Below are 26,255 nucleotides of genomic sequence, written 5' to 3'. Positions count from 1 at the left end.
ATCTTCCCATCTCATTCCCTGTCGGCTTTCCGCAGAGACCGCTCCCTCCGTAACTCCCTGGTCAATTCGTCCCTTCCCACCCAAAACACTCACTCCCCTGGCACTTTCCCTTGCAACCACAGGAAATGCTACACTTGTCGCTTTACCTTCCGCCCCCCCCCTGACTCCATCCAAGGACTTCAGCAGTCTTTCCACGTGCACCTCCTTCAACCTTATCTATTGCATCCGCTGCTCTTGATGTCAGCTGATCTACATCGGTGAGACCAAGCGTAGGCTTGGCGATCGTTTCGCCCAACAGCTCCGCTCAGTTCGCAATAACCAACTTGATCTCCCGGTGGCTCAGCGCTTCAACTCCCCCTCCCATTCCAAATCTGACCTTTCTGTCCTGGGCCTCCTCCATGGCCAGAGTAAAGCCCACCGTAAATTGGAGGAGCAGCATCTAATATTTCGCTTGGGTAGTTTATACTTCAAAGGTATGAACATTGACTTCTCCAATTTCAGGTAGTCCTTGATTTCTCCCTCTTTCCCCTCTACTTCCCTGCTCTCCCACAGCCCACTGTCTCCGCCTCTTCCTTTCTTCTTCCCGCCCCCCCCACCCCACATCCCCTCATCAGTCTGAAGAAGGGTCTCGACCCGAAACGTCATACGTTCTTTTGCTCCATTGCTGTTGCCTCACCCACTGAGTTTCTCCAGCATTTTTGCCTACCTTTGATTGTTCCAGCATCTGCAGTTCCTTCTTAAACATTAGGTAAGCCAGTACTTATATTGTAAATGGTTCCAATACGCCGCAAAATACATATGAGCCTGCTGCTGCTTGGTTCCTTGCAAATCAGTTCTTGTTAGCACTGAACACTTTAAAATGTCAGTAGAATTGATTGCATGTATTAATCAATGTGTTGAGCATCTAGTATTCTCTACAATACTATATTTTGTTTTGCCTGCCGTGTCTTAATGATAATGTGGTTGATATTTGGTTAAATGACAGCAGTCTCCTCAGCAAGGGTCATTGATTCATAATTCTGTACACATCTAGAATTTAGGACTCCATTGGACTGATGGATTAATAGCGTATAATAATAAACACGGGACAGAGAAATATTTTATTTTCATATTGGCTTGAACCAAGTTGGTTCTTGCAATTATTTAACTTTGAGGAGATAATTTGAAAGTGCATTGTAAACTGCTCCAATAGGGATGTGACAAAGGAAGTGGTTGTATATCATAACCTATAAAAAATACACTAACAGTTTACTTAATAAGTGACAAAGACACTGCCACCAGGGTTGGATCTAAAACAATCCCGATTAATGGCAATAGAAAACTTGCGCTAGTCACGTGTATTGTTCAATCGTGCTACTATAGACATTTACATCTCATTGAACGTTGGTTTTGGATAAAAAAGTTATGGGAAGATGTGGGATGATATTTCATCTTGGCAATTAAGGGCAAGATTTAATCTTGGTAATTATGAAGACAATATTCTTATCCTCATGTAAGTCCTAGAATATTTTGAGGCTTACAAAGAATATTCACATTTAAATTAGAAGTCTGGTTGTGTGAAATTTGTAGTTAATGGTTAACATTGGCAAATAAATTGGGTAGTTTACTTTCATTCAGCTAACTTATTTAAAAAGTTCACATATTCGGTGTTTTGAGTACACTGTTTGGATCAGTGGGAGATATAAACAACAGTGTGTGCTCTTTAAAGTTTTTTGTTTTAATTGTTTTCTCCCACAGAGTTTTACACTAGAATTTCACTTTGAACCAAATGATTACTTCACAAACTCTGTATTAACCAAAACCTACAAGATGAAGTGTGAACCAGATGAGACTGATCCTTTCTCCTTTGAGGGCCCAGAGATAGTTGACTTTGTAGGGTGAGTGAAAAGTCATGAATGACATGATATTTTATTACTACTTTAATTTTAGCATCGGACAGCTTTACTATAACCTTATTATAAGTTGAAATAGTCTATGCAGTGAATTAATTTAAAAAAAGTAATGTTTGGTGCAATCTGCAGATTACTGCTTTGTTTTCCCAAAAATGAGATTTAAATGACTTAAATTAAAATAAAGATTCAAATTAATTGGCTTCCATCTATACTTGGACACATTCTTGCAGGAGGTTAACTGGCCAGTTAATTGACAATATTCTCCTTTCTCTGCCATTTGAATCAAAATTCCATGCTGAATAATTTTAATATAATTATACATTTTATGAAGCCAGTACTATTGTAATAGTAATGTGCAAAATGACATATTTCTATCCTCAAAGTATGCTCAATCTCTTGGACCTTGCACTGTCCGTAACCTGTTACTTGTCTCTTGTCTTGCATCAGGTTCCATTCCAGTGCTACATTAATCCCGGCACTATGTAGGTTGGATCTTCATGCTATCTCTGACCTCTTCAGAGTTGGGAACATGTTTTTGCCACGAAGTTGAAGCTGCATTTATCAATTGTCACAATATTTCTTGAACAAAGGAGCTTGAGAGGTTTAAATTAAAGTACCCAAATACTTCAATTATTTAGCAGTCATTGCATTTAAGATATAACAATTATAATATGTTCAAATTGAAATTAATCTGGATCATTTTGAATTAAAAAAACACGAGCACATGAAAGAGAACACAGTGCTGATCTTGTTAAATATACCTGGCCAGCTACACGTTTGAACAAATCCTGCAAGATAAATTGATTCGTACAGGTATGGTCTTGTTACATAACATAGTTTATGTTCAGTGGTACTATTTGTAACTCAAGATTGAGTTCTAGTGTTATATTGTTACAGTATGAAGACTAATTCATTTCAGGCACATTTTATATTGCGTTATTATAGTGATTCTGTAGATGCGAGATGGAATCTAGTTTGCCATAAAGCCTGTGTAGATCTACCATCCATTACCATCAATGCAAAGATTTCAAATGTTAAAGGAATGACTAATGGCTACATTTAAAATTAATTTGAGCCTGATTCCCCAGTACTGCTCAGATGCTCGTTTTTGTTGCTGTCAATTCTGCTTTAGGTTAATCGTTAACTTCTTAACAGGTGTACGATTGACTGGAAGAAAGGAAAGAATGTAACTGTGAAAACTATTAAAAAGAAACAAAAACACAAAGGCAGAGGGACTGTACGAACCATCACCAAACAAGTACCCAATGATTCCTTCTTCAACTTCTTTAATCCAGTAAAAGGTGAGGAGTTTTTAGAATCGGTTGAAGGCAAAATGCCATTCTCAAAAATTGAGTGATGAGAAAGTCTAATTTTTGAATTTAAATAAAAGTTGAAAGTCTGTACATATGCAAGTCAACCTTTCACGGAACAGAGGCATTTTTGCAGTAAAGGAAGAGAAAAATATCTTGCATGTACAGGTGCACAACCTTTTATCCGAAAGCCTTGGGACCAGACACTTTTCGTAATTCAGAATTTGTCGGCCTTCGGAATGGAAATTTTTTAGCGTAAATTTTAATAGCTGGCTCAGTGGTAGAGTGCTCGGCTCATATCCGCAAGGTCGCGAGTTTGCATCTTGATCCCAGCAGTTACTCGGTCGCGAGTTTGTGTCTTCAATGCCGTTTTTTCTTGCAGAATAAATGTCTGTATGAAATGCAGTGTGTTGAATGAATTCCTGAATTTGTAAATGTGCCCGCAGCATTGAATCACCTCTCGCACTCATGTCACCCTAGCGGGGCTACATGCCCTTAGGCGGCCTAGCTCGGGGATTCTTGAATCCCCGAGCTAGGTCGCGAGTTTGCGCCTCGATCCTGGCAGTTACTCGGTCGCGAGTTTGAGTCTTCAATGTAGTTTTTTCTTGCAGAATAAATGTTTGTATGAAAAGCAGTGTAGGAGAGGTGTATTGACTGTGTGGGCAGAACTTTGGAAGTGATTGCCCACCAGTCTAAAAAGCCGCTGTGTCTCCCTGTCCCTGCGATAGCAGGGGGCGATCAAACAGCACAATACCCCCCCCTCCCCCTCCAACTCCAGAGGAATCCGCTCCCCGATGGGCCGCTACGGCGACAAGTGGCAGTTCGCCCACAGCCCGAGCTGCGCCCCCCCATCCGCCACCCCAAGAACAAGACGTACCTTGCACACCATCAGCTTCTGCCCCTACGTGTTCCTCTGGAGTTGGAGCGGGGCTGGGCTGGAGTTGCTGCTGGCTGTGGGTCTCTGGGATCTCCGTGCTTGCAGTGGGCCTGGGGGTCGGTGTCCCATTGGTCCTGACGTCTCCGGCCACCCCCCTGGACTGGAGTTGAGACTGGGAACTGTACCGCCCTTGCCCCATCCCTCTGCAACTGCAAACAACCACACTCTCCTGCAAGGGCAGTACAGTTCCCGGAGGGTGGCCGGAGACGTCAGGACAAACAGGAACCCGCTCCCCGATGGGCCCCTACGACGCCCCGAGCTGCACCCCGTCATCCGCAACCCAGGTTCCTCTGTAGTTGGAGCGGGGCTGGGCTGGGCTGCTGTTGGCTGTGGGTCTCTGGGTTCTCCGTGCTTGTGGTGGGCCTGGGGGTAGGTGTCCCGTTGGTCCTGACGTCTCCGGTGACTGGCGCTGACCTGCTAGCATCGCCGACGTGAAGACAGTGCAAAGCCCCCGCGCCGGTGAAATGAGCGGGGAGCTGGAGAGGGGAGGGAAGGGGTCACACACATGGCCGGGAAGCAGAGGGGTGTAGGTGGGGTGAAACTGAAGGGAGCGACAATCTGCTGCTGCCTGCCCACCGAGTTTAAAAAGTTCCCACGGAAGACACATGATACACTGTGTATCGTGAGTCTACCGTGGGAACTTTTTAACTCAGCGGGCAGGCAGCAGCATATTGTCAATTATTAACCCTCCCGCGCAATATACCCTCACCTACTCTTTTATGAATGGGGATTTAGTTCCCCTTTCTTCGAGGACCGACCAGAGGTTCCACTGTCACCTCTGCAGGCCGCCCTCAGTGAACGTTTTCAAGGACCTTTCTTCAAGGACCGAAAAAATGTTCGCTATTCGGAGGTTTTCGTTATTTGGATCTTCGGATAAAAGGTTGTGCACCTGTACTGGAAACCTGAAATAAAAATAAAATGTTCAAAACATTCAGCAGATGAGGCAGCATCTGTCAGATTGGTTTAGCTCAAAAACCCTTTGTCGCAGCTGGAACAGCGAAAAAAGCTAGATTTAAGTTGCTGAGCTGACGTGAGAGAGTTGGGTAGCACAGAGAGGCCAGCTGTTGCTGTGAGGATACATTGTAGGCAAGGTCATCGGGTTTGATAACTTAATGGGGGGCAGTTAGCAACTCATAAATACGTGATGTAAAGGGCAATTAGCGAGTGAGAACTCATCTTACGAATGTAAAAAAGCAAGTTGCAGGATATGCTTCACAGGTCGGTCTGTGATAATGGGGGGGGGGGGGGGGGGTGATAGAGACAAACAGTATCACAAATGGGACATTTACCTGAAGTTCTAAATTCAATATCAAGTCCAGAGCATAGCAATGGTGTTTGGCACGGTATACATTTTAGCCTGATTGTTGAAAGCAGTTGTAATTTATGCCTGTGGAAGTCCTTGGAAAGTTGTGTTGTTAGAAAATTACACAGGATGAAATGCTTTTTGGAATGCAGAATACAGAATTTTAAGAAGACTTTCATTTGGAATAGAAAGTTGAGAATCTGCCAGCTGTAACTAAATGATATCTATACATAACTAAAACTCTGATCTTGTTATCTTCCGGTTTGTGCGGTCTTTCTATTTGAGCAAAAAACGGTTCGCGATAACGCTACGATTTTTCGCCAGTTCACTCACCGTTCTATGTTGCGATTGCACTAAGTTTCGTTCCGATCGGTTGAATGTCGTCAAAGTTAGTGAGTTTAAAAAATCGTAAAAACCACGCGCGCGCAGATCGATCTCTTCTGCCGTTCGGCGCCGTGCGGATTAGTCTCTTCCCCTGTCACTCACCGGGACGGTCCGCCCCTTCCTGCGCCATCGTGTCTTTACTGGAGCTGAAGATGGCCGGCGGAGGTTTCCAACCGGACGCTATTTTCAGAGGGACCCGAAGCAACCCAGCGTCGGAGACCCAGCCCAGAGTCAGAGATGTTGCCGATGTAGCCAAACGGAAAGCAGAGACTGATCCCGGCGGAGGAGAACGACCAGCGACCTGCTGTGAGTCCCCATTGCACCGCCAATTCCAGCCACTACTCCTCTGGTCCCCCTCGCTGGCTCCTCCCCATTCCCCGTGTTACCCCCCTCTCTCCCGAAGCTCCTCCCCCCCGTCTTTTCTCTAACCTCACTCCCCCCGCCCACACACCCCCTCTCCCCCCACAACTCTTCCTCCCGCCCCCACGCATCCCCCCTCCCACACAGACACACATCCCTCCTCCCACATCCCTCCTCTCCCCTCCCGCCCCGCCAAACTTAAAAAAAATTTAAACAGCGCCCCCACTTGCCATTAGCAGCGTATGACATCACAATGGGATCTCATTTACATTGTTAAAAAATCCGTTTTCAAAAAGTGACTGACTGACTTTCAGTTATTTTAAATTCCGCACATGCGGATCACTAAAAGTCTCCCCGCAAGTTTGTGATTTCAAATGACTGCGGCGCTGAGGCTTGAGCGAGGGAGGGAGTGACTAAGGCCAAGGGAAAGGAGAGTGAGGGAGGGGAGGAGGAGAGGGAGGGTGAAGAGGAGGGGGTGTGATTGCTGGGGGATGAGGGGAAATGAGCCGTGCCTGCGCACGAGGGCTATGGGTGAGTGGTGGAATATTGCATTGGGGGAACGGGTCCCACTTGGTCTAGAAAACTTTAAAAATTAAAAGGTTTAGACCCAAATTATTAACAGTTTGTGATGAGTATAAGAAAGTAACATAATAATTCAGAAATTATTTTGAGGTATCTCGCTCGGAGTTTATGTATAAACAGCATTGCTCATAATATTGGTCGTCTTTTTAAGTATGAAGTAACGCAAATGGTATGTGTATCTTACCACAGAATAAAAGGTGCTTTCCACCACATAAGCACTTTTCCATTCCATTCACTGAGTAATTAAAACAAAATCACGTTGTCCAAGAAAGAGTGCTCTCTGCTGTTCACTTTCACTGCCTATCAATTCTTTGATGTGCTTTCTTCTTGAAAGACTTTATTAAAAGGACTCCCTGAAAGATCAATGTTTTTCTTTTAAGGGATTGAAAATTTGAAATGCCAACCATGGTGCAGTTTTATTGGATCTTAAAATGTGTAATTTCTCGATTTAAGTTGTCTGTGGTGAATCATCAGTGGAAAAAAACATTTGCACACATGCTCTCCCTTTTACCAATTAAAGATTGCAATATAGTTACCCAAGAATAACTTTTCAAAGGTAGAATTTCGGTTCTATAGCAATGCCATAAAATGTAGGGTTGGAACGTTTCTATTAATGGTAGAAATGTATGCTAGCGTGGCATACATTTAGTATAGAGGTGCAGAAAGATGGACTTTAATAATCTTAAATTATGTACAGCAGTTGCCTCTTTCAAGATTAACTGTTTTTTAATTCAGATCAAACATTTTTTAATTAATCTGAAGCTTTTGTGTTTTTTGGTGCTTCTCTCAGTATACTTGTTTTCTGGGAGTTAGTTGACAATGCCAATAATTGAACAACTTAAATTATTTTTGGATCATTGTCGGGAAGAAATTACTAGGTGTCTATATGCACACGCACAACTCTAAATCACGGATGTAGGTTTTATTATTCACCTGTGATTTTAATTTTCAGTGGCAAAAATTAAAAGACCATAATGAAACTCCCTATTCTTAGTTTCTTAAAATATATAATTCTTCCTTTGGTTCAAATGCTCCCTCTTTTTTTCCCCAAGCTAGAAAGAGAATTTGCTTCTATATCACAATTCAGAAGTTAAATAATTTAACGGACAACAATTCAATTTTTTATCAAAGATATAGGTTTAATTCAATTAACAGTATTAGCTCTAATTTATAGGTATTGTGGGGATGTTGGTGAGCAATAGGAATTGCAGTGAAATATGTTATTGCCCTTGCTATGAAAGACCGATCTCTTCAGTATGGTTGAATTTAAATCAATCCACGAGCTGAAATGCTAAATGATCTCAGAGGGCCATCTGGAATACAGTTTAGATTAAATATTTCTATTTGAACTGAGACCTTGCATTGTGATTTAAATTGCAATTTTAAATGTGTAAGTCTAATAAATGCTAGCCAAAACTAATTGGATTGCACAGACATTAAAATTAATTCGTTTTGATGTTTTTAGGAGAGAAAAAAAATGAAATTAGCAGTGAACTAGTGAAATCTCCTGCCTGGTCTTTTAAACAGAAAAATCCTTTTGGAAAAAGGTTAAACATGGACATATAATCTACACCTGTAGAATTACAGACTCTCTTAAATGATATTAATTATAAAGGCTTGACTGCCTCCACATTTCTATCCTATCATTTTAGGTATTCATTTATCATCTACTGAAATTATAATTCATTATTTTATAAAATGTAGTCAAAAGGTATGATTTAATAATGTTTAAATGTTTAAGAAATAAGATTTGGTTAGTAACATCTCATGGTAATGATAAGAAGCCTGAGAAAGAAATCTTGTTGCTCTTTTGCTTGGTCTGGTACCCATTTGATGAATTTATAATCTGCTGCTCTCTTGCCACCCAATTTTGCCCCACTTTCACATTTTAAATGAATAATATTAATCTGAGAGCAATATTGTGAACCACACAAAATAATAATGGAAACCTAAGAACCAGTTGCAATATTTAAACACCTGATTTGTTTTTGTAGGCTAATTTAAACGCTGTTGGTAATGGATGCACAAATCAATTTGACTGAGTTATATTTCTGGGTAATATTCAAGCAAAGACAATCTCCATAGTTTTTCCTCTGCCTTGCAAAACACAATGTTTGAAGCACCAAATGTACTTAAAAGGGAAGATAGACACAAAAAGCTGGAGCAACTCAGCGGGACAGGCAGCATCTCTGGGGAGAAGGAATGGGTGACGTTTCAGGTCTAGCCACATCCTCAGACCGAAAGTCACGGAAAAGGGAAATGAGAGATATAGAACAATGAGTGAAAGATATGCAAAAAAGTAATGATGAGGCGGAAAGGGGTGGAGATGGGAAGATGTGACTAGTGGCGGGATCCTGTTGGAGGTGGCGAAAATGTCGGACTAGTGTGTGGTGTATGCCACGGCTGATGGGGTGAAAGGTAAGGACTAGGGGGGAGGGGGAACAACGGCGGAGCTGCGGGATACCGAGGAGACGTGTGAGGGCCTCATGTATGATGGGAGAGGGGAACCCCCGTTCCCTAACGAATGCAAGAGTGTTTTATTGTCATATGTCCCAGATAGGACATTGAAATTCTTGCTTGCTGCAGCACAACAGAGTACATAACGGGGGGGAAAAAAAATTCAGTGTGTATATATACACATGCACGCATACTCAATAAATAAAAAAATATAGTGCTATAATAATAATAATAGTCTGTTGTAGTTCAAAAAGGCAGCCAACATCATCAAAGATCCCTTCGTCGGGGTGGGGGGGGAGATCAAAGGCGGTGATGGACTGGACAGTGTTCACAACTTTTTGCAGTCTTTTCCTCTCCTGGACTTTCAAGTTGCCAAACCAGACCACGATGCAACCAGCCAGTATGCTCTCTACTGTGCACCTGTAGAAGTTCAAGAGAATCCTCTTTGACATACCGAATATCCGTAGTCTTCTCAGGAAGTAGAGGCGCTGATGTGCCTTCTTTATAATTGCATCAGTGTGCTGGGTCCAGGAAAGATCTTCAGAAATATGCACGCCCAGGAATTTGATGTTTTTAACCCTCTCCACCATCGACCCGTTGATGTAAATAGGATTGTGAGTCCTCATCCTTCCCCTTCCAAAGTCCACAATGAGTTCCTTGGTTTTACTGATGTTGAGAGCCAGGTTGTTGTGCTGGCACCATGTGGTCAATCTGTCGATCTCACTTCTATACCCTGACTCATCACCATCTGTAATTCATCCAACAATACTGGTATCGTTGGCAAACTTGATGATGGAGTTCGCACTATGTCCGGCTACACAGTCATGTGTATAGAGTGAGTAAAGCAGGGGGGTGAGCTCGCAGCTTTGAGGTGCTCCCATACTGATTGTTACTGAGGATGAAGTATTTCTGCCAATTCGACCAGATTGGTCTGTGGATGAGGAAGTCGAGGGTCCAATTGCAGAGTGATGCGCAGAGACCCAGTTCCATGAGCTTGGTAACTAGCTTGGAGGGGATGATGGTATTGAATGCCAAGCTGTAGTCTATAAACAACAGCCTGATGTAAGTATTTTTTATTGCCCAAGTGGCCCAATGCGGCGTGGAGAGCCAGTGAGATCGCATCCTCCGTTGACCTGTTGTGGTGGTAGGTGAACTGTAATGGGTCGAAGTTCTTGTCGAGATAGGAATTGATATGCCCCATAACCAACCTCTTGATGCACTTCATCACCACAGACGTTAGTGCCACTGGTCGACAGTCATTGTCACCATACTATTCTTGGGCACCAGTGTTATTGATGCCCTCTTAAAGCAGGTGGGAACCTCAGACCTCAGAAGTGCGAGGTTGAAAATGTCCACAAAAACTCCAGCCCGTTGGTCTGCACAGGTCTTGAGAACTGGACCGGGTATACCATCAGGTCCAGGCGCTTTCCGAGGGTTTGCCCCCTGAAGGATCTTCTGACTTTGGCCTCTGTGACTGTGACTGACTGACTGACTGTAATACCATCAGGGCAGATGCGTGCTTGGGAAGGCGCATCAGTATTCTCCCTATCAATCCATGTGTAGAATTCATTTAGCTCGTCAGGGAGTGATGCTTTGCTTTTGTTTGAGGTGCCACCTGATTTTGCCTTGCAGGAGGTGATGGCATTCAAGTCCTGCCACAGTTGTCCTGGTATGGAACACATCTTGGGTGCAGATGGGGCGTAGTTGGAGAAATTGTGAGTAGGAGATAGTCTTTGGGAAGAAGTGTGGTCAAGATAGTTGTGGGAGTCGGTGGGTTTGTAATGGACATCAGTCGATAGTCTAATCTCCTGTGATGGAGACTGTGAGATCAAGAAAGGGGAGGGAGGTGTCGGAGATGGTCCACATGAATTTGAGTGCAGGATGGAACTTGGTGGTAAAGTTACTTAAAAGGGAAGCAGTTGCTTCCAGATCGAGTGTCTATGTCTGTTCCCACAAAACGATTAAAGGCAAACAAGGGTCTATTATCCACCAAATAAGAGAATCCATTTTCTTTAATCTGGCAGTTTACACCTTCAATGAGCCCTCCTTAGTAACACGTTTGCTCTAGTCTTGTTAGCTTTCACCCCCATTGAAGAATGTTAGCGTTTAAGTATGAATAAGGCATTCTCCTAGCAACAAGGAGAAATACTAGAGGTATAATTGGAATTTGATCAGCCAAGCCTTCCACTGAACTGATAGAAAGGAATGCAATTGGTACATAAAATGCATTGAGAAATAGTTAACAAGGGTGTGGATGTTTAACATACCTCTAATTACAACATTGATAAAAAATTGTCAGCCATCAGGAAGTAGCAGACGTTGGCTTGGTGCCAACTGTGTTAATCATGACATGTAGCTGGAGCAGGCATTTAGCATCCTCAGTCCCATGGTTAATCATTAAGGAATGGATTCCGATGAAAGAATGTATTAAAGCAGATTGGCTGAATCAGTTTCACTATTGTTTCTAAAAGGAGATCCTGATTTCTATTTTAAAAGCTGCATAGCATGAACTCATTATACAGAAGCTAAAACTTGAAGCATCAAAAATCATATGCTCATACATTCAAAGCATTGGTCAAATCCTGGGCAGTCACCTTGATGTATTTGAACGAATCAAAATGAATATAGTTTCAAAAAATTCTTATGAGATTGTGCGTAAGAAGGAACTGCAGATGCTGGTTTAAACCGAAGATGGACACAAAAAGCTAGAGTAACTCAGCGGGACAGGCAGCATCTCTGGAGAGAAGGAATAGGTTTCAGGTCGAGATTGCGACTGCGTCCTCAGTTTGAATACTAAACCCAGATATAATTGAGGCATTGTGTAAGGTTCCTCAATTTTATTTGCAATAAATATTATTTTTACACAACGTTCAAATGTAAAAAACTTTTGGGCTAGGTATCAGACTGCTGATTGTGCAGGCAGTGAAATCTGCCCCTTTTTTTAAGTAGTTAGTTCTGCTCTACGGCATTTCCAAGAAGCTACATTTGTACAAATTGCATAATATAAACAATTTTGCCAATTAGGCTGTGGGCCGAGCTTCAGGAATGTGTCTAGAAATTATTTTTCGTGACCCAAGTCACAGAACTACATGAAATTTTCCACAGATTTAGATGAAATATAATTGAGAAGGATGTCATAACTCGTCATTGCCGGAAGTTGCACATTAATTAATTAAACTAATTAGAAAATGAGATCGGGAAAGTAAGCGCCACCTAGTGGCCAATGCCCATATTACACGATGGGCAGCCTATTTCCGTGTTGCAGTCCATTTAAACTATATATATATATATATATAATGGCAGGGGAGACCATCCCCTGTGGAAGGTCAGGCAGAGGCTACAAAAAAAAACCCATCTCATAGTCATTAAGTCTGCATGGACTTCAATTCATAACATTTCAACCTCTTCTTAATGTTAATGAATATAACACTGTTACTACCATAGATAAATTAGTTCAAGTTCACATACACCAATTCATTTCTACATAAACATCAGCCATTTCTTACCATTTCTCACTCCAATGGCAGCCTATAAAGTGCAATGAATATTCCTCTGTTTTTCTCCCGCGGTCGGAGCCTGGAAATGGCCGCTACGGACGGCACTATGTACAGCCCCCCCGCCCGCGGAGATGATCCGCAGCTCCGCGTTCGCGAATCGGCCGCTTTTTAATTGAGACCGCGGCTTCACTATGTTAAATACGCGATCGGAGCACTTTTTCCCGGTAAGTTATCGCAGGCAGCTACGAGATTTGATGGTTAAGACTTATTACTCTACAACAAGCTAGCATTAGTGAAAATGTTTAATTTACCTTGTTATTGATACATGTAGTTTAGGCCCTCAACTTCATGATTGAGTGAGTGAATGAAGGAAGGAATGAATGAGTGAATGTACAGCCTCCAAATCTAATTTTTTCACATTATAAAGGGTGCAATTAAATTAATTAAAGTCCATACAGATTAATTTTCATAAATTCAGACTTTAGATCTTACCTTTCAGTTCGAGTTGATTCACAAAGTGTCACAACTTTGTGTTGCAGCACCGCAGCAGGGACTTTGCTTTCAGGACTGTCTTCTATCCACTTAGCTGCATTCTTCAGACTTCTTAATGCTTTTCTCACTAAATTCAATTACCCTGCTGCAAGTTTCCACGACATGTAAACTTTCATCGGAATCTCCAGTAAAACGGGCATCAGTGAAGTCCTCTCAGCCATGTTGTGTGCTAGCCTGAAGCAAAGCGTGTGATTGGCCAACTGGCATACAACTCAATGTTAAGCGTGCTTTGATTGGACTAAAAATACCCAAAATCTTTCCGTTTTTTCTCTAATAAAAATGTGCAAATAATTTATCAGTACTAACCCCACTATTGAACAACCCCGCATTCAAACCTTCTCTCATCGACAACACATATCAACAATGGGATAGACTGGGGATTAGGAAAGTAGGGGATATGTATGAAGTGGGCAAACTGTTATCATTTCAACAATTAAAATTTAAATTTAAATTGAAGGATAATCAATATTTTAAATATATACAGGTATGTGACTTTATGAAGAAATATACACATAGATTTCAAACTATATTTTTAGATCCTTTAGAAGAAGCAATGAATATTAAGGCTGATTCACAAAAATTAATATCATACTTTTATAATAATATATTAAATAGAGAATCACCCTCAACAGAAGCATTAAGGGAAGATTGGGAACAAGAGCTAATGATAAAGATCTCGAAGGATAGATGGGAAAAGTATTTGATGAATACAAATAACTGTTCTATTAATGCAAGACATAATTTAATTCAATTCAAATTATTACATAGACTATATTATTCAAAAACGAGGTTGAATAAATTTTATCCAAACGTCTCTCCCAGATGCGATAAATGTTTGTTTCAAAACGCTAATATAACACACTCATTTGTAGGATGTACAAAGTTGAATAAATTTTGGAGTGATATATTTGATATATTCACAAAAATTTTCAAGTCAAGAATAGAACCCAAAACAGAATGGATTATATTTGGAATAATAGGAGAAGATACCAATTTAAATAAAGATCAAAATGTTATTTTAAATTATGGGTTACTAATTGGAAAGAAATTGATACTTACATTTTGGGAAAATACAACCACACCAACTGTTAAAATGTGGATTAGGAATATGATGGACATAGCACGCCTTGAAGAAATGAGACTCCGACTAATAGATAAATATGACCAATTCTTAAGGAGTTGGTCTCCTTTCATTGACTTTTTGGAATCATGTGATGCAGCGGTACCGTAAGGATTGCTGATTTCAGTTCATGACGCGGATAGATCTACATCTCCGAATACAGATTTGAAAAATTCTCTTTTAAGGGGCCTTCTCTTCTATTTCTACTTTCCATTTTCTCTCTTCCTTTTTTTTATTTTTTATATACACACTTCACGTTTTTCTACTCTCTACCATCTATTTTTCCACTTTTTCCCCTTTCTATTGTTTTCTTTTTCTTGTCCTGCTTACTTCCTTCTTATAACATAAAACTAGAGGTTGTACATAGAATGGATTACGGTATTACATAGTTGGCACCTAAAATTAGGTGCCACTACTGTTTTGTGCTGTATTAACTTCTAATAAAATAAACAAACAAAAAAATTTAAAGTAAAAAAATAAATAAAAAATGTGCAAGTCTTGTTCATGACGAGTTTCAGGGGTGATTTATATAATATTTTTACACAATATGTGAAAATTGCATGTAGTTCTGTGACTTGAGTCACGAAACACTGTAACAAAGCTGCTCGGCCCACAGCCTAAATGGAGAAAAGGAGGTTAGGAGCTAGAGTGTTTCACACTCATAGTAACAAAGTTTTATCCCACAGGATTTTCAAAAATAGGTCTTATTAACATCTACAAGTTTATTTTTATCACTGCAAGCTAAAATGACAAATTATTTATTTGAGCTAATTACACGTATTAATAGAAGCAATTTCTCATTTATTCCAACGGCCTCTCCCGGTGAACTGTTAAGAGACTGTTCAGACTGTCAGTCTGAAGAAGGGTTTCGGCCCGAAACGTTGCCTATTTCCTTTGCTCCATAGATGCTGCTGCACCCGTTGAGTTTCTCCAGCATTTTTGTGAACCTGTTAAGAGACATTGGTGAGAAGGAATGAATGGGTGACGTTTCGGGTCGAGACCCTTCTTCAGAAGGTCTCGACCTGAAATGTCATCCATTCGTTCTCTCCAGAGATGCTGCCTGTCTCGCTGAATACTCCAGCTTTTTGTGTCTATGGTTTAAACCAGCATCTGCAGTTCCTTCCTAAACAAGAGACATTGGTGTCTGATTAATTTGTTGAGGTTATATGGGAACAATTTATTTTCCTGAGACTTTTTTCCAAGACAGCTATTTCCTGCTTGTCAATTTCCAAAGTAACTATTCAGTGGTCCTCCAGCTCTTGATAGAAATCATGCATGCTATAACCAATTCAGTCCGCATCGTACAAATGGTGTGCCTTAATGCATCAATCATGTTATATGCAATTTGCGTTATGAAAACACGCATTATAACAGATTTTTTTCATTCATTAGTAATTGCTGGCCTATAAAAACGCAAACTGGAATTTTTTAAATGGGAATATGCAGACGTGATCTAGCTGCATGTAGTGTGATCCACTATTGGTAAAGCTGCATGCAGTATGAATTTGCAAATGTGTTCATAATTATGTGCACTTTTTAATCGTTGCCAGATGACTAGGCGTGCATGTCTATCACACTTGAGTGGTTATGAGTACAGTTAATGTATTCTGCACAAATCATGTAAAATCTTTATAAAAATCTTTTTAAATGATCTGTTACCCTTGAAGGCTAAATTAGTTAATGATGCTGTATTGTATTTCCTCACTCTGGTATTGGCTGTCAGCTGTTGACTGTTGGGGAACTTTTGCGCTCAAATTACTTTTCTATTTTGAGGTTTTTAATGTCCTGAATTAAATGGTTTTACATTTTGGACCATTTATTCAGGCAGTGTAATTTTGGTATATGATAGAAAATGCTTCATTTGCATGGGTTTACAAATCAGTGGTTGTCCAAACATTTTTAAGTTGTTTGCATTTTCTTTGTAAAATGCAGAAATCAGTGTTCGGGAGGAGTCTGCTATTGAAAAGGAGGATGTGGTAATTGAATGAGTTGGAAATTGATTTGAGATAAGGTGTTTGAGGATTATTCCTGCCCTGGCATGCTGGTTTCATCAGGTCACATGACCACTGTCTGTTTTGTTTTTTTTCCTTGTATTTATAAAAACAAATTATGTGGTATTCCTTGGAATACATCTTCCTCAACCCCAAGAGATTTGCCCAAGGCAAAGACCAAACTGACACTTTTTAATCTTTTTTTCAGTTTCTGGACATGGCGAGGCTGAAATGGTAAGTTTTCTTGGAGTTCGTGATGAGTAAAGAATTGATAGTCTGATTACAATTACATTTCAAATGTATTTGCTCCGTGTGATCGTTATTTCTTGTAGTCTTCAGTGGTTCAGATGCACCCTGTGTAATTGATTCTAGAAGGTTCTGGCAAGCACTGAGTAGCAACCTTTTTCTCAAGGGACAGCTAAAGATGGGCAATAATTGCTTATCTTGTGATTGATGCAGATATAATTTAAAAAAATTAACTTCCTGCCTGTAAGCAGCAATCAAAGCTTACATATACATTTATGAAATGGAATAGTGAACGTATTGTGGTTAAACTTTTTAGCAGCCTTTCTCCAAGGTCTCAAACCTCTTATAACAGTGCCACTGAGACCATAATGATAATATTGTTAAGAATCAAATTTTCTTTCTAGATTTTTATTAACAATCCAATGTTCTGCAATACTTTTAATAGAAATGACATACTTTGTCAAATTTTATTTTATTATCAGCGTAGTTTTATGAGAATTTATTGTTTCTGTGCAAATCACATCTATCGTTATTATACAATGGATTCTATAACCTTGGAAACTATCTCAGTTGGCAAGGTTAAATGATTAAACTAATATTCCCATCAGTCTTATTAATAGTTCCTAACTTTGTATACAAACTTGTCCTTTATGATTCTCCTATAAAGAACTTACCAGAATCATAATATTAATATTGGTGCAAATTAATTATTACATATTGCGCTGCATATTTACCAAGGATAGCTGCTAACGGTTTTGCTTTTCTAGGATGAAGATTCAGAATTTAATTTAGCCACAGATTTTGAAATTGGGCATTTTTTCCGTGAGCGGATAGTTCCTCGAGCAGTTCTATATTTCACTGGAGAAGCTATAGATGATGATGAAGATGTGAGTATATTTCTAATATGTAATTTTAACAGAAACTTTAAGACAGGCAATAGTCCAATCATCGAACCTTGAGTTCGATTGAGGAGAAACTAAAGTTGCACAGGAACTAAGATACTGACACTTGAAATGTTCTTGAATTTGCAATCCTTCTGCTGGTAAAATAATGCAAAGATTCTGTTTCTCTTAAAAGGGCTGAAAAAATAAATATCAATTGAAACATTTGGGTTCTGTTAGGTTTTAGATTTGTGTTTATTATTGTCACGTGTACCGAGGTTCAGTGAAAAGCTTTATTTTCCATGCTTTCCAATCAGACCAGATAACACTACACATAAATACAATCAAGTCAAACTCGGGTACAATAAGTAGAGCAAAGTGGAAGAAGATACAGTGTGCAGAATATAGTTCTCAGCATGATAACACACTAGTTCCAAAGACATAATCCAGTGTTGGCTATGGGTAGAGGTGAATTGGACAGTACCCTGGCTTATGGTGGGACTGTTCAGAAGCCTGATGACACTGGGGAAGAGGCTGTTCCTGAGTGTGATGGTACCCACTTTCAAGCTTTTGTATCTTCTGTCTGACGGGAGTGGGGATAAGGAGGAATGACTGGGATAGGACAAGTCGTTGATTATGATGGCTGTTTGTCCAAGGTATGGTGAGAGTAAGTGACTCAATGGTAAGGACACTTTTATTAATGACAATTTGCTCAGTTAAAATGAATGTTGAATCCTGAGGAGGTGACAAAGGATTTGAAACTAGCTAAAGTATTTTTGTGGCAAGAGGTCAAGCATTATCAATAAATTTGCAAACTGGTCAATCACAGGTCAACCCTCATTAAAATAATTAAGTGATTATAAGAGGGCAAACCTGTAGAAGACTCTAAATGGACTAAGATGGGTTTGGATTAAAAAATGCTTTGACAAGTTTCCTCAATACTTGGAGAATATCTAGATTAGCATTAGAGTCATACAGCACGGAAACCAGCCATCAGTGCTGACCATCATGCACCAATTTAAGTTAGAATCCAGAGGAACAAGTGCTGTAACCTCTGCCACTGATGGCAAAGGTTTGTGTGGGTGTATCACTTATTGTTGCAAAGCACTAAATACTTTGGGTTTTTTTTGATGGTTTAAATGCTTAGTCGCAATATTAAACAACAATAGAACAAGGAAGAATGTTAGTTCCCCAAGGAACTGCTGAGAAGAGGAGCACTGAAGATTTAAAAAACAGCCATTAGGAATGGGGTTGTTAGCTTCAGAATATAAGGGAGCCTGGTTTAGTGAAGCGGCCATTGTGAGAGTGGCTGTGAGATTCTGAGTTCAGTCTTTGAGTAGTAACTGCTGATTTTAACTTTGTCGTGAGGTTCTGGAGCAGAATTATAGGTAAGGAAAGTTAAAGTCTTTTAACTTTACTCTTCTGACTTAGTGAAGTTGGGATGACAGTGATATGCTGCTCCTACAGGATATAGGATATCATGGAAACTTCCAGTGTCCCTGGTGACTACAGCTGTAGGATGTGCCCAACTGCAGCTTCTGACTAACACTGTCAAGAAACTGGATCTGGACTTGGACACATTCTGGATCATCTGGGATGATGTGAGCATCATAGATGGGAGTTTTAATGAAGTGGTTAGAAAGGATGTGGAGGCATAGAACAGGTTAACTAGGTTAAGTAAAGACTTGATAGAAGTATATAAAATTTATGAGAGGCATAGATGGGATAGAAAATCGAAATCTTTTTCTCAGGTGGAAATGTCAAAAATTAGAGGTGATGGCTTTAAAGTTAGAGGGGAAATATTTAAAGGAGTTGTGCAGGGTATATTTTTTTTACAAGGGTGACCAGTGGTGTTGAGGGCAGATATGATGGTGACTTAAGAGGATTTTAGATGGGCACATTGATATGAAAGGGGAGGTGCAATGAGGAATGTGGATCATATGCAGGGTCATATGCAATTTATCGTGGCATCATGTTCTGCACAGACATTGTGAACTGTAAGGCCTTTTCCTGTGCTATATTATATGTTCTAGCCAGTCATAGTCATACAGCATGGAATTGGGCCCTTTGATCCATCTCGTCCATGCCGACCAGGATGCCCGATTTAAGCTAGACCCATGTGGCCCATTTCCTATCCATGTTCCTGTCCAGGTGTCTTTTAAATGTTGTTATAGTACCTGCCTCAAATACCTCCTCTAGCAGCTTGCTCCAAGTGCCTATCACCCTCTTAGTGGAAATGGTTGCCCATCAGGTTTTATTAAATCTTGCACCTCATTTTAAAGCTACATCTTCTGGGTCTTGATCCCACTACCCGGGTAACAAACCATTCACCTTATGAATTCACCTCATGGTATTTATCACCTCTATAAGATCATACTTTAAATCTCCTGTGCTCAAAGTCATATTCTGCCCAATATTTCCCTATAGCTCAGGCCCTCAAGTCCTGGCAGCATCATTGTAAATTTTCTCTACACTCTTTCCAGCTTAATTACATCCTTCCTATAGCAGAATGATCAAAACTGAACACAATACTTTAAATGCATCGCCAACGTCTTGTACAACTGTGACAACATCCCAACTTCTATATTCATTGTGTAAGACGATACTGCAGATTTCCTGCAGCATTTTATACCATAGATAGACACAAAATGCTGGGGTAACTTTTTTTTGTCTGAACAAGGGTTCAAACCCAAAACATCAACTATTTTTCTCCAGTGATGTTGCCTGACATGCTGTTACTCCAGCTTCTTGTGACTATCTTCTTCATTCATTACCCCGACTGATGATGGCTGATGTACCAAAATACGACATTACCACACTATCTATCTGTGACCCCACTATCAGGGAACTGTGCACCTGTATCCCTAGATCTCTCTGCTTTACAACACTATCCAGGGCTCTACCATTCTGATGATTCTGCCCAAGTTTGATTTCCCTAAATGCAAATGCTCGCACCTATCTGCATTAAACTTCATTAGCCATTTCTCAGCCCTCTTGCCCTGCTGATCAAGATCCTGCTGTAATGTTTGATCACCATCTTCATTGTCTACAATACCACCTACTTTAGTGTCACCTGTCCTCATTAATGAGGCTTTTGGAAATTGAAAGTTTAAGCGATAGTTAATGTGCTTTAAAAAAAGACAAAATTTAAACGAGTAACCTGCTAATTTTTCCAAGAAATGTTCTGGGGAATATTAACGAGTTATGTGATCATGAGTGTATTCCAGAGTTTCATCTGCTCCTGACTTGCAAATGTAATTGAATCTGTCCATTAATGTTTATGCTTCATGTCTTTATTTGAGGGACATGAGATTAAGTTAACTCCTTTCTAGTTTGCAGAATGTTGAAAATGCTTTTGTGTCTTGATTAAGATCACAAGTAAACAATCTAACCATTAATTTCCATTCTAAAAATAAAGCCTGTTGGAAAGACTCAGCAAGTAAGTCAACATTTGTAGAAAGAGAAATAGTTAATATTTGATATCCAAGACTTTATTATTAATTTCTGTGCTGTAACATTTGTTTGATCTTTTATGCCCAATGTAACATACAACATTCAGTTTTAATCAGATCAATTACAATTATGCAAAAAGCTCTGCTACACTTGTCATTTCTTGTTTGCAATCCAACTGGCAGATGTTTTTCTCATTGCATTTTAATTCCTTATATCAATGACCCTTCCCACTTGTAGAAGAGCATGAGGCACCCCTATTTCTCAGTGTGATCAGCAAATACCAAAGAATCATTTTTACTCTTAAGTATTGCATTAAAAATTGAAAATGGGTGCAATAGTAGTTTTACACTCCAGCAAATTTTCCCCAGTGAAGCTGAGCTGCCAGAGAAAATGATAGAGGCGGGTACGATTATAAAAGGCAATAAGGCAGGTAGATGGATAGGAATGGTTTCGATAGACATACGTCGGGTACAGGCAAGTGTTAGGCAACTTAATCCGCAGACGTTGGACTGCAGTGACTGTTTCCATTGTGCCTATTACAGAGCTGTTAAGTAGTATGAATTTTCCGTATTTTGTACGGAAATGCGATAAGAATACAGATGTATGAATTTTCTTTGTAAAATACGGATTTTTTTTAAATCGGCCCGACTTCCTGTTTCATCTTGCTGCCTAAATGCAAACTAACTAAAAATTATAGCAGATTAAATCTATTAGTATTTTAAATTTCAAGATCTGGATGATTATTTTTGTAAGCTTTGATCTGCCTGTCCCGCTCCAGGTTTAACGCGTGTGAATTTAAACAAACAGCGCTATGGGTTCTAATTATAGCGCTACCAGCTGGAGCGCTATTGCCTTTACACATAGCGCTATGGCTCACAGACTGTTTGGGGAGAAGGAGAGAGGGAGGGAGGGAATAAGAGGATGAGGGAGAAATAATGGTAGGGAGGGAGGTGGAGAGAGGGAGGAAAAGAGATGAAGGAGGGAGAGAGAGCAAGGAGGGAGAGGGATGCTTCCAAAATGGCTTCTACGTTATCATCTGGTGCTAAAAGCAGGAAGAAGCCGTTCAAACAGAAGTATATAAAGAGATGGCAATGAATGCACTGTCGAGCAAGGTGCGTAGAAGACATGTCAATTGGTAGCAAAGTAATTTTTTTTCAGCAAAATGGCACCGCGTAAAAATACTGATTTCCTCAGCAAAATACGGATTTTCAGGTACTAGAATACTGAAATACTCTGACAAAACTTGGCAGCTCTGCTAATATAGTGGCGGATTATTATATCGTTCAAGAGATCGCTCCGTTATCTCTCTAGCCACGGGAGACAGCATGGTATTAGGAGAATGTTGTTTTACGCAGGTGAGCTCTTCATGAGACTTTCAGAGCTTTTCGAAAGATAAATCTTCATAACAGTCTTTTGATTAATAGTTTCTTTATTGTTGAAGAAAAACAGTAAGATATTCATCCAACTTTCTTCTCTGCCAATCTCCAGCATATCGCTTTTAAACTTTAGAAAACTCCCCATGTCTCAGCATAGCTTCACATAGTCGAAGGATATTCCTTCCTACCATGTTGAGCCCCAAAACCAAAAATAAAAAATCAAACTTCTGCGCAAGAATCCCAGCAGCAAACACGCCACTGACTACGTAATAAATCCCTCCCACACAATTAGAGGTTGGCAAGATTTAAAGGCAAATGCCATAATTAATGACACACAAAATTAAGCCAAATGGCCACTACACATACCCATGTGACACTAATACTTATGTAAGGCAGAGCCGGAATGAATGGTGGCAGATGTGAACAAGGCAAATCTGAAGCAGAAGAGCTTTGGTAGCCGATTCATTGGAGCTAATTCATCCAAGTGTAAGCGGAGATATGTTTGGCCATGGCATGTCAATTGAAAATGTTACCTTGTCTTTTTCAATTTAGCCCTGTTATTTTTATTTACATATAACTTATAAATTTGTTAGATGCTTAGGAAAAATATAGTTCTGTATCTGCTCTCTGTTAAAGGGCTTTGGAGTTTGATGCAACCTATATCACAAGTTAAATGGTTTTCTTTTGTGTGCTGTTTATATTAAGTTTGATATCAAATTGTTACTTTCTACACCAGTAATTCAATAATATGATAGTATTATATGGAATATTATGCCTTGAAGAGTTGTTATTGGTATCTCACACCCTTTGTATTGCTGTTAATAATGTTATTAATCTCATCAATCCAGTTTATTTAGTTTGGGACCAACAGAACTCTGGCTGCCAGCCACACACATCAATTCCGCCCTTTAGTTCAACGGATAGGTTTCATTAGCTTGTTGAATATGAATATAATCATCCTCTATTTGAATACACTTTTGGTTTATCAAATTAAATTCTTTGGAAGCAAGTTATCCAGCATCAGTTTTAACATGCAGATAAATTAATTTCTTCATATCGATGATCCTAACAAGCACCTTTATTAAATGGGAAGCACAGGTCACATATTTTGGAATTTATATTGAAGAATGTTTGTAGAGTTTCAAAATTATACTTCTGAAAGCACATGACCTTTTTGATGAACCTCGGTTTCATGAGAAATTTTTATTTTTCAGTATGAGGTGGAGGAAGGAGAAGAAGGTGAAGAGGAGGTAAGTATACAGTGACTTTAATTTCTTTAGCATATCAACCAATCTTTTATTTTTAAGCTTCAGTTTATCTTAAAGTTATGGCTCCCTTTATTTTGCCTTCTTAAGAATAAGTATTAGAATTATCTTGATCTTATTAGTTTGGATTAGATTAACTGGACCAAAGTTTCCATAAGCCTTCTGTTTACAAGCATTGGTCTTATATGAAGTTAACTTCATTTGACGAGAAGCAATGTAAATTATAGATTTTTTACCTGTAAGATAGTGTAACTGGATCTGACAAATTCTCCTGCCACTATGCAAGCTGTTCAGTGCTGACAGGCACATTACACATTTGCATTTGGTGTAACTGTCATCTCGTGTGTTTTTACTGACATTGGTGAAATTAAGGACATGATAGCAAGGCATCGAAATTTTCAGAACATGGTTGCAGCTTCTAAACAGTGGTATGAAAGGAGAATAACATTTAACAAATGTGTTACTTGGGAAGGCATCAGATATTTGGGTAAGAGAGATCCAGTGTAGATATTTGCTGAGATATAATATTATATCCAAACCGTAATCTGGCCAGTCAAAGCTACCCACATCTGAAGATTATTTTAATACACATGCCAAATATGCACAAAATGTATGCCAGACATGTCATGCTCACATCAACCAGATTCTGATCTAGCAGGTTTAGTATATAGGAACTTGAAGGCATTTGATTGGGAGACATGCATGAGATTTGATTGAAAGATACAACATGGAAACAGGCCCTTCGGCCCACCAAGTCCACACCGACAATCGATCACTTGTTCACACTAGTTTTATGTTATCCCACTTTCTCATCCACTCCTTACATACTAGGAGCAATTTATAGAGGCCAATTGACCTATAAACCCTTACATTTTTGGGATGCCTGAAGAAACTGAAGCACCCAGAGGAAATTTGCGTGGTCACAGGGAGAACATGCAGATTCCACACAGACAGCACCCGACATCGAACTAGGGTCTCTAGCACTGAGGCAGCAGCTGTGCGAGGCGCATTATTAGGTCTCAAAAGAATAAGCTAGTATATCAGCATCAATTGTGTATTGGTTACCAGAAAACCAAGGGAAAATAAGGCCATTTGTGTGTGGAGTGCCACACAGATGTGTTTTAGCCTCAGTTTATAATCTGTATTAATAACTTGGTAGATTGAGTATAATGGTTAAATTTGCAGGAGAAACAAAACTGGGTAGATTATTTTAAATTGTTTGAAGGGGGAGGAGAGAGACTGCAATAAGTAATTGCAAGAGAATGGCACTCGGTATAATATGTGGAATTTGGTTTTAAGAATACATCAGAAAATGAAAACTATTGGTTCTTCAGGGATAATGTGTGCTCGGTATTTCATTACTACTTTGAAAAAATAATTACATTTACCTGTAATTTATGCATTGAAACTGGAAAATATTGACAAATTGCAATGACTTTCATAGAATGGAATGTGGGAAAATCTTGCTGAAAATAAGGAACATTTTCCTTGAGGAATGACAAGTTGCCTTTCATCGAGGTGAAGAAACTTATAATGCTGCTACAATCATTCCAAAAAGCTGTGCATTAAAGGGCGGAGAGGAAGGAGGAAAAAGTAGACATTTATAATGGCTTTTGTTGCAGTGCTATGATAATCCTTTAAGGATTTGTTTCATCCACTTCAATTTGACATGAATTTGTGACATTCTGTTTAATGCCTAGGCTACTTTAATAATCTGAAACATTTTCAACAGGATGATGACGAGGAGGAAGAAGGAGATGAAGATGATGATGCTGAGATTGATCCTAAAGTGAGTTTTATTAGCTTCAAATTTAACCTGCAACCATCTTAATTTTAATTGAAACAATAGCAAACATCTGCAGATTCTGAAAATCTGAAACTAAACCGAGAATGCTGGTAGTACTTGGCAGGTCAGTCAGCTAAAGGATTTCAATTCACCCTTTGCCTGTTATTAGCATACTTTGTTAGTTTTATCTACTTTCTCCTTTGTATATGTTCCTACAATTCAAAATATTTAAATTTCTGCCATTGATTCATGATTTTCTTCACACTAATGAATTTCAGAGGTGCTCAAAAGTGCAATGTTCATATGTGCAGTTTTGTGAATCATTTCTAATTATTTTGTTTCAGATCGGGTGTTTAAGATAGAATTAGCAGGAGTCTTTTATCCAAAGTAGGAGAATCAAGATCTAGATGACATAGGTTTAAGGTGAAATGGAAAGATTAGACCTGCGGGCAACTTTTTCATACAGAGGGTGGTGGGTATATAGAACGAGCTTCCAGAGGAAGTAGTTGAGACGGGTACTGTAACAACATTTTTAAAGGTAATTAGACAGGTTCATGGATAGAAAGGTTTGGCAGATATGGACCAAATACGGGCAGTGGGACCAGCGTAGATGCTGCATCATTGTCGGCATGGGAAAATTGGGCTGAAAAGCATGTTTCCGTGCTGTATAACTGACGAATTGCCATTAATACATTAATAGGTATCACCTATTTATAGTGCCACCTCCTGCACCCACACACAACTGACTGACTTCATCCACTTCACCACTAACTTCCATCCGGCACTCAAATACACCTGGACTATTTCGGACACTTCCCTACCATTCCTTGACTTCACTATCTCCATCGCAGGTGATAGACTTC

General features: G+C 39.6%; 1 protein-coding gene and 1 non-coding gene across 3 annotated transcripts in view; both read left to right on the top strand.

Annotated features, from left to right (window-relative positions):
* The window catches only part of LOC129705823 (nucleosome assembly protein 1-like 4), an 80,503-nt gene that overhangs the window by 41,783 nt on the left and 12,465 nt on the right, over nucleotides 1-26,255 (top strand). For both annotated transcript variants that reach the window (XM_055649654.1, XM_055649655.1), the window contains exons 9-14: nucleotides 1,738-1,877; nucleotides 3,048-3,193; nucleotides 16,594-16,619; nucleotides 17,399-17,518; nucleotides 23,556-23,591; nucleotides 25,339-25,395. In XM_055649654.1, coding sequence (XP_055505629.1) covers nucleotides 1,738-1,877; nucleotides 3,048-3,193; nucleotides 16,594-16,619; nucleotides 17,399-17,518; nucleotides 23,556-23,591; nucleotides 25,339-25,395 — 525 coding nt within the window. The remainder of the gene's footprint in view (nucleotides 1-1,737; nucleotides 1,878-3,047; nucleotides 3,194-16,593; nucleotides 16,620-17,398; nucleotides 17,519-23,555; nucleotides 23,592-25,338; nucleotides 25,396-26,255) is intronic.
* LOC129706026 (small nucleolar RNA SNORA54) lies at nucleotides 2,296-2,425 on the top strand. Its single transcript, XR_008724998.1, has one exon. It is a non-coding gene; the product is annotated as a small nucleolar RNA SNORA54 (small nucleolar RNA).

This window comes from Leucoraja erinacea, chromosome 18 (genome assembly GCF_028641065.1).
Source record: "Leucoraja erinacea ecotype New England chromosome 18, Leri_hhj_1, whole genome shotgun sequence".
Classification (NCBI taxonomy): Eukaryota; Metazoa; Chordata; class Chondrichthyes; order Rajiformes; family Rajidae; genus Leucoraja; species Leucoraja erinaceus.
Note: the sequence above shows the minus strand (reverse complement) of the source record. Positions and strands in the feature narration are given on the sequence as shown.